Source organism: Diadema antillarum, unplaced genomic scaffold (assembly GCF_040938485.1).
Source record: "Diadema antillarum isolate AM-2024a unplaced genomic scaffold, OU_Dant_1.0 seq00000854_RagTag, whole genome shotgun sequence".
Lineage (NCBI taxonomy): Eukaryota > Metazoa > Echinodermata > Echinoidea > Diadematoida > Diadematidae > Diadema > Diadema antillarum.
Window position 1 is genome coordinate 881,613 of NW_027271725.1, and position 9,093 is coordinate 890,705.

Consider the following 9,093-nt stretch of genomic DNA (forward strand, 5'->3'; position numbering starts at 1 on the left):
GTACAGTACATGGCAAACCTAAACTACTGGTATACTAAAATTTTTTTGTGTTAAAATTACTGTAACTGTGAGTAAATGCCAGGGTTTTGTAGAGTCCAGAGGTCCAGAACATATGAAGCACATGATGCCAAATAATGTAAGCATTGTGATAACTCATTGTTGTTGTTTATTCTCCCTCTTTACATTTTGTCTGACAGGTTCGGCTTGTGATGGGAGTGAGACGATACAACGAGATGACATATTTGTTTGAGATCCTGAGGGCAAATCATCAAATTGAGGCACTTCTCAAGAAAGGAGCCGGTGTAAGCCAGTGTGATCACATTAAGGACTTTGAGATCTGTCGATGATTTGTGATCTGTAGAACAGTGGATAGTCTATCACTTTTCATGAAGTAGGAATTTGTTGATTTCATTTCCACCTTTATTGCTCGATCTGTGATTTTATATTTCTCTTTATCTCTGTGTTTTGCGTGGCAATCTATCTCTCTCTCTATTGCATCATTTTACTATTTCACAAGTTTTCTGGCATTGCTCTCCCTTTATATTACATTATAATGTCACAACTACCTGTTGGTTTGTTTGTTTTTTTGTATTCTTTATCATAATTCTCAAAAAGAGACTGAGTAAAAAAGTAGTCTTACATATCTGCCTAGACTTTTTTGAGTGATATCAGCTTGGTATCATGAAGTTACTGTCCCCTTTTCTACTCGCTGTGATATTTGCTCCCTGAATTCTGTGATTGAGAGGACTAAACATTCTCATCCAATAAGAACTGTAACCATGACTGCATCTCATCTACGTTTTGGATGCCACCCTGGCATTGCCATCTTCTGTTAGTACCAGTATTTCTATTTCTTTTCCTTTTATTTGCAGGACGACAAGCTGAAAGTGGCACTGCTGGACTACCTGAAGAGATGTGACCCTCCGGACACAGAGACTTACGGCCTTGTGGCCCTCAAATGTGGCATGTACCGTGAGGTGGCCAGTCTGCTGGAGCAGGATGCTATACAGAGGATCAAGTCACTAGAATCAAGGAGTATGGGTAAGGAGCAGGTGCCTTTACTTAAGCCCCCACTGCAAGCACTCTTCTCTGCAATCCGTCAGTTCCTTTTCCCCATGTTTCACGCATTATAAAGTGCATTGGCCAGATGCTAAAAGTGTAGACATAGGGAGGTGCATTTGAAGAAAAGAAAAAATCATGATAATAGATGTGCAGCATCTCCTCTGCTAAGTGATATTATTAGTGTTGCTTCAATACAGAATACTCCCAGAATGTAATTTGTCATTATAAGACTATAAAGAGTTTTCAAATTATGAACATGATATTTTTTTAAAGAAAACTGAACTATTACTGTAGCATGCAGTCAGCTTGCAGCTTTACAATACGTCTTAACCATAATGTAGTTGAATACTTGTTGTATCATTATGATTGAGATAATCCTTTTGTCTGTGATTTTTTTTTTCTGAATACACATACAACCTGTACATTATCTTATATGTTGGTAAATATGATGATTCATTTTGAGTATGCTTACACATACGGTACAAACAAATTTTTCTATTGCGAAGTTCATATACTATAATCTTGCATGGTATGAGTGGACATGCAAACTTAATTCTAAATCAGTGACACACACACTCTAAAATGCTACTGAACTAAAAAAAGGGGGTAAAAAAGAAGAAAAAATTGATTTACTTTCTCACTTCCATTCATCCATTTGATTTCTTGTTTCCAGACAGCAACATTGAGATTCAGAATATTCTTGAGAACATCCTGCAAGACTTGACAAACGCTGCCAAGAACTTTGCACAGGTAAGTAATTCAGCCACTCTTAGAGCCGCAGATCACGGATGGTGCTATCAGTATTAAGTTTTTGTTGACAGTAGGTGCTATGAGGTGCTGAAAACAAGGTAAAAATCATGTCATTAGGAAATGCTTTCTTCAACCAGCATTTTGGTAAAAAGTGCATTTGACCATGTGATACATGTTATTACTGCATGCCATCGTATAACTCTATTCACATCAATCCATTCACTGTCCATTCAATATTTATATTGCAGATTTTTTGCATTCCTTTGCAATTGTGGTTAAAAAAAAATCAGAAAAGTCTCAAATTAGTACATATTAATTTTTAAACTCTTAATTATCATGTAAGTTTGTTATTTTGTGATCCGATTTAAATGAAGCATTTACTATTCTGGGTTATTTTACATATTGACTGATATATTTATAAAGTTTATGCAGTCATTGAGTGAAGTTTGTATTTCAAGGAAGTGTTCCTTCCTTTGGTTTCCTCCCTCTTCCGTCAGGATAACTGTCTGCGTCATGCAGAGCGCTGTGTCAAGAAGGCCAGGCTGATAGCTCTTCAGATCCATCTCCTTCCCTTGAGGTCAAAGGTTATCAACATCGACCCCAAAGATGTTCCCAAATTCGTCTCCCAACACCCCAAATTTCATGAGGTATTAGACTGTTTTTGTTGTTGCTATTGTTGGTGGTATCAGTTATGCAAGGAGGGGTTTATAGACACCACCCCCCCCCCCCCAAAAAAAAAAGGAAAAGAAAAGAAACGTGAACTATTATTTCTGGTTCAGTTGCTAATTTTCAAGAATTTGCTCATTAGTAAGTTTATTTTGCCTGTGAAGTGTATATCCACACATCTGTCTGGCCTTGTGATATCATTAGTCTTTTGTTTGATTTCACCAATTCGGGCTTTGTCTCTTTGTGATATCATTTCCTTCCAGTGTCCAGTTTGTTTTTTTTTCCTTTAAGTTTCTTAATTGGAGAGCATCCTCCTCTCCAAGCATTGTAAATTTCTGTCATCAGTCTGCACTTGGTAATCGAATAGGATGAACTCTACCGTAACCCCACCACTTTATTACTTCTAGTTAGAAAAGGGGAGCCATTAAAGTAAGTATTTCTGGAAATTGTTTTCTCTAAGTGTGTTTATAGGGTATTAACATATGTCTGTAAACTTCTTGTGTCTGTACATTGTATATGTCCATGTATATCTCTGTGTGTTTTGTGACTATCAACAGGCACCAGTAATAGTCCTGTGCCTATAATAATTTTTATATTCACTATATTTTCCCCATTGAATTTGTTTATCAATATGTATAACCAGTATACTGAAAATACAACAACTATTTAAGGAACTTGTCACTGTGCATTATCTGCGTCAATTGACTTGTGATCCCCTGCAGGCTCTTATCATTCAAGATGCGTACCCCCAGCAGAGTGAGTGGTCTGCTGCCCTCTACCACAACGTTGTCCTCCAGGGAAACTTCAGGTACCTGGAAGACTTCCGGGCGAGCATTCAGCTAACTGCCAACCACTTTACAGAGGTCGCTTCCAGGTATGGCCCTAGCCATTTGAGTGTACATCTGTTGCAAATGAATTTTTTAGATGGAGAGGCCTCCACCAAGTTAGGTGGGATAAGAAAGCTGTGGGTCCTTGTTTGTTTGTTTGTTTGTTTGTTTCATTATTATTTGTTTTGTGATAAACACACTCCAGGGGCCCGTTGCATAACACTTACAATTATTCTATACCATCCCATGGTAACTTCCATGGAATTCTTGATATTGATTGGCTGCTGAGTGTTGTTGCCATGGCAGTAACCATTGGATGGCAAAGTTACCATAATTGTAACTTTTATGCAACAGGTCCCTGGAGTAGAGGCCCATAAGTACAGTAATCAAAGTTGTGGTTTTTGTGACATAAAATTGTGTGTTCCATAATTTGCGGTCATTCAACTTGCAGAGTTAGTGATACTGGTATTCCATTAAACTGTGCAGCTCAAAAAATATGTCAAGCATTTAAAGGAGAACTCCAGTGAATATTTTAATTAACTTTGATTGGAAAAAACAAGACGATCACACCAATACAGTGATCAAGATGTTCACTTAAATCAGACAAAGGGGAGAGAAAAGTTGTCAAAATTTAAGGTTTAGAATTAGTGACAATAACGAATTGACCTTCAGTTTATCTGTGCCTAAGACATTTCAAATACTACTGTACATCGTGATGAAAACATAGTAACTTTAACTTGCTTTTATCAAACTTGTTTCTCTGTTAGAACACAGTATTATCTATTATTATCATCTATGTAGGACATTTTAGCGGCGCATTAAAAACGTATTCTTGCCCAAGTAATTTTCACTGTGCAATATTAGAGCGTATTGAATGAAACACATGGTAGGCCAATGTTGTATAATTCCCCATAGGCTACCGTTGTTTAGTGGTAGTGAAACAATGCACCATATTTTGTCTCATCTGTTGTACAAGCGCTTGCTGAGTGTGTAAACGTTTGTTACTATACAAAATGAGCTAACTCTCATTACAATTCACAAGCATGCACACATCTTGCGACATGTGCAAGTGCAGTCACTTCTTTTTCAATGCAGAGTCAACTTCAAAGTCTAATAGAAGTATCCTACTTTTTCTACAGTTAATGCCTTCTCTAGATATTAACTATAATGATAATAATTAGATGCATATTGAATGGCTTTAATTCATGGAATACCAGGGAATATTGTACTTGCTAGGGCCATCCAATATGATATATATTACAGTTCATCCCCATGTGAAATGATTCACTGAGCCAGCAAATCAAGGGCTTTGCAGTTCACAAGTATGTGTACCAGTGACAATCAACCTTGATTAGAATTCAGTACTTTTGATCAGAGTTTATCTACAACACTTCTGGAGTTCAATGGTCCATAAATAGGGGCTACATATGAATTTTTTTCCACTTTTGATCATTTAATCTAGCAGCAAAAGCTATTTATTGTACAGAAATGCAGCAGTCACTACTTACACTTCTTGTTTGTTTTTGGGGTCCTGCATCCTTAAAGTCTAATGAGATGCAAAACCTGTGGAGCAAGATCAATTTTTTTTTTTCTGTGAAAGCCACTGGAATTACCCTTGTAATAGGTTAATCTCTTCTTTACTGCTTCAGTGAGTTGATTCTGATAGTGCCAGAGTACTACATGCAGGTACCCTCACTTTCTAATAAATGACCTTATCATTGCTTTTTGAAAACTTCAAATGTGTTTTACTCACAGAGGGCATCCAAGAAGGCAGTTTTGACAAAGTTATCTTTGATAACCCTGCAGCAAGCTCAACATGGAACAATCAACAAACACTATCCACTTTTGAATTTACTTATAATAACATGTGCACACACACTTGTACATGCAATTCTGTGGCTCTTGCTTGTTTGCTCTCTATGTAATGTACTGAACGTGAAATGAATGTTGCCATTAGCAAAGCAGTCCCATCTCTCTCCAGGTACCGACAGCAATCGAACAAGACTAGCCTGGTGGTGTCCCACATGCAACGCTTCCTGGGCCACTGTCCGGATGTCCTGACAACCTATCGCATCGCAAACCAGCTGGAGTTCAAGGACATAGCCCTCAGTCTGCTGAAGGGAGACGCTGGAGCGTACCTGACTGATGTAGCGTAAAGCAGGAGACAAGAAGCTCAGGTTCAGAACATGAAACCCCCCCGGGTTTTTTAACATTCTGTTGCATTGTGAAATGTGAAACATCTCTGTTTGTGGAGCTGGAAAGATTCTCCACAGTAAATGCGGTGAGAGGAGATGTACTATATTGTTCATGCATTCCTTCTACGAACCTGGTATACTGGGTTCCCGTGGCATCAACTCATAGACGGTAACCTGGTATACCAGGTTCCCAAAATGAACACCAGCGTGTCTGCATTCGTGGCTTAAATTCATGTTTATGAGTCCTAAACTGATTTGAAAATTTACTTTACCAGAAAGTGTAAAGTTTCTGCTACCAATGTCTGTTCTTCTTCTGTGTCACAATTGTGTGTTTTTGCGTGATTTACCTTTTCCAACATAGTAGTGGGCTTGTGGTGCTGCTAAACTCGTATAAAGATGTGCTTAGCAATCGAGACTGAACTCACTATATTTTGACTTTTGCTGAGCCCACTTGGGTGCCCTTTGTAGTGTATAACAGAGCATTTTGTAAGCCCAGTGCACGCTCTATTCATCTAGCGGTATTCATACCTCATGTCCGATCAATAGTTTGCATATGTTGGACGGTACATGCAGTTGACCATGGAAAGGAGATACATGTATCACTTGACTGCTCTCACACATTGGGATTACCAACCTGTCCATTCTTTCTTGACAGGCAAAAAAGAATCTTGTTTATGGGCATTGAAGTTTCTCAGAGATTTGCAGAAGGAATGGGTTAAGCACTCCATCTTATGCACTGCTCCAGTACTATAACTGCGTGTAGTAAACCTACCTGTGTGTTTTCTACACTTGGTTTGGCTGAAACAAGAGGTCGGCAGGTAGAATTACAAGTTTTTCTGTAGATATTATGCCAAAAAGATCAACATCAAAGCTGTAGTCAAAGTAGAGCATGCACCATAGAAATAACAAAATGTATGATGCTTTGACCTAACTTGAGGTTTCAAGATAGGTGAAATGGGAAAACCGAGACAATCTTCAGTTTGTCATATATTATTATCTAATGTAGCAATTTTCTGCTACATTATTCTCAAGTTTTGGATCATGAAACTAATGGGAGACTGCATTTTCAGCAGTTTGAAGAAAAAAAATCTGTAGTGGCACGTAAAGAATTATGAGGTATGTGTCTTGCATTCCCCTTCTTATTTCTTTGTAATATATTATTGACACTACACTCTGAAGCCTCTTTTCTCCATACACATTTTTCCAGACAGTGTGTGCCTTCTTCTCGATATAGACATACATAAGGACAGTCCAGTTTTATTGAGATGCATATCATCTTAAAACTTTAAGTCTGCTCTTTCAGAATTTGCTATTGACTACCAAATAATATTGTCTTGTGGCATTCATTGGTCTTCTGATGCATGGTCAAATATTACCTCTTTCCTATTTCAACTAACCTGAGATTTTCCAGAGTCTCCTGTTTCGGAGTCCTGTGGGAGGATCCCTGCTATCGCTTGACTTGCCATAACTTCAAGCACTTGTTCTAATTTTGGTGACACATAGCCACAAGGTCCTCCACCTTGAAAATTCAAACACAAGCAATTAATTATTAAAAAAATAATTGTTATACTTAGAAACATCAAGTCACATAGTGAGGTTACCTGCCTAATTTTGAGAAGGCAATCAGTGTGTTTTTAAGAAGATGAAAGCATAAAAGTTTATGCATGATGCCAGGTGATGACTGTGCAAGATTTAAAGAATTAAAAAAAAAACATGTGAAAGTAGGTTATGAGATTCTCTGCTTGAAATACAGAGCAAAGCTAGTCAATAACTTTGAATATTTATGAGATAGATACAATAAGGAGAATTCAAAATGAAGATATGCATTGTGAAAGATATTTCAGCATTATTTGATTCTCTCGAAAAAACTTATATTTGACAGGAAAAAAATGATATATCAATAGCCTGTCCTGTTTCTTTGGTCTCTGTATTTCTTTGCTTTGGATCATAGTTTGTTCCAAAGCACTCAGATTTCCCCGCCACTGCAGCTGGGACATTGAGTGCTGCCTGCTCTGCTGCCACCCTCTCCCTGCATGTGTTTTTCCTTACTTGTACCTGGGAAGTGATAAGACATTTATACATGTACAAGAACGAGAATTTAGCTTTCTTTCATTTCCATATGATAGAAATTGAGAACTCGGAACTAGTGGACACAAATACATTGAAAATGAAACAAAAAGTACTCGCTCTCTCTGATCCACTGTTGGTTTTCCCAAAAAGGGTGCTGGCATTCCTTTGTACAAAATTACACCGATGCCCTATCTGGGTGTCTGTGTAATTTCCATGACATTTCTTTCATTAGTCTGTAAAAAAAAAATATATATATATATATATATAATAATAATGATAATGTTATACATGATTATCACAAAATCTATAAATGTAGTTACGCTATAAATTCATGTTGTTCAAGTACAACACATTAAATTCACAGCCATCACTTAGAAATTATTCAGGTCATGAACTAATGTAATTCAAAGATTTTGGTAATGAGGATTTCTTCTTTATCTTGTGATTTAGCTGTAATTCAGCAGAGATACTTGGAATCTACATGTATCTCTAGCTACAGCATAACATCATACATGTGATACCATTAACTGAGAATTAAAAGGGATGGTACATAGTATTGGCCATTTTGAGACTGCATGACCTGTGTGTTTTTCATCAAATAAACTTCACCAACTAAAATTTTAATTCCTATAGGCCCTATAGATTACATTTTCTTTTATATAATAATAATAATAATAATTATAGTTATAATTATTATTATTATTATGATGATGATGATGATGATGATGATGATAATTATTATTATTATTATTATTATTGTTATTATTATTATTATTATTATTATTATTATTATTATTATTATTATTATTATTATTATTATTATTTCTGGAATATATACACAAAAACTTAGAGATTGGTCAAGATTCACATGACAACATTTATGAAATAAGCTAGATCAAGTATTTAATGTGACTTTGAGACATAGTCTAGAACTGTAAGTTAAATTCATAACCCGAAAGAAAAATAAAGGCTGACTCCAAAAACATTTTGCAAAAATCAGGGTCTTTCAAAATTCAAACATGCAATAGATGCTGAATACTCTCATGAGAAATGACCAAATGAATATGAACGAGAAATATAGGCCTAGTTAACAGTTTAGATCCTACTTTTCAAATATAATTACATTTCTCCTTGTACTTGTCCACAGTCAAGTGCACTGTTCTATTACACTACAAATGTTAAGTGTTGTTAGAAGTATAGGAATGTTGCACTGTCTATATGTTTAGGTGATGTTATGCCTACAGTTTAATCCATTAGTATGATTGGCCCAAATAGTGCCAGGTAATATTAAGAGATATCTTAAGGTATAAACTGTCATATTAGATTACTTAAATTTAGATCAATATTACAATAATGGACCTCTATTCTTAACTCTTTCCAGCTAGAAACTAGGCAAGCCTTCGCCTTGTTCATCTCAGTCACATTTATTGTAGACCTATCAATAATCAAGATTGGTAGGCCTATCACTCTATAAGTAACGTCATCTGAGCGGTGGTACTGATAGCTGATTGGTCGGACCCTGG

At 36.5% G+C, this 9,093-nt stretch overlaps 1 protein-coding gene across 1 annotated transcript in view; it reads left to right on the plus strand.

The window, feature by feature from the left end:
• LOC139740456 (spatacsin-like) overlaps positions 1–5,461 on the plus strand; it is a 45,513-nt gene extending 40,052 nt beyond the window's left edge. The window contains exons 39-44 of the mRNA XM_071651053.1: positions 198–302; positions 873–1,041; positions 1,736–1,812; positions 2,310–2,459; positions 3,201–3,352; positions 5,287–5,461. Coding sequence (XP_071507154.1) covers positions 198–302; positions 873–1,041; positions 1,736–1,812; positions 2,310–2,459; positions 3,201–3,352; positions 5,287–5,461 — 828 coding nt within the window. The remainder of the gene's footprint in view (positions 1–197; positions 303–872; positions 1,042–1,735; positions 1,813–2,309; positions 2,460–3,200; positions 3,353–5,286) is intronic.
• Positions 5,462–9,093: the final 3,632 nt, after the last annotated feature.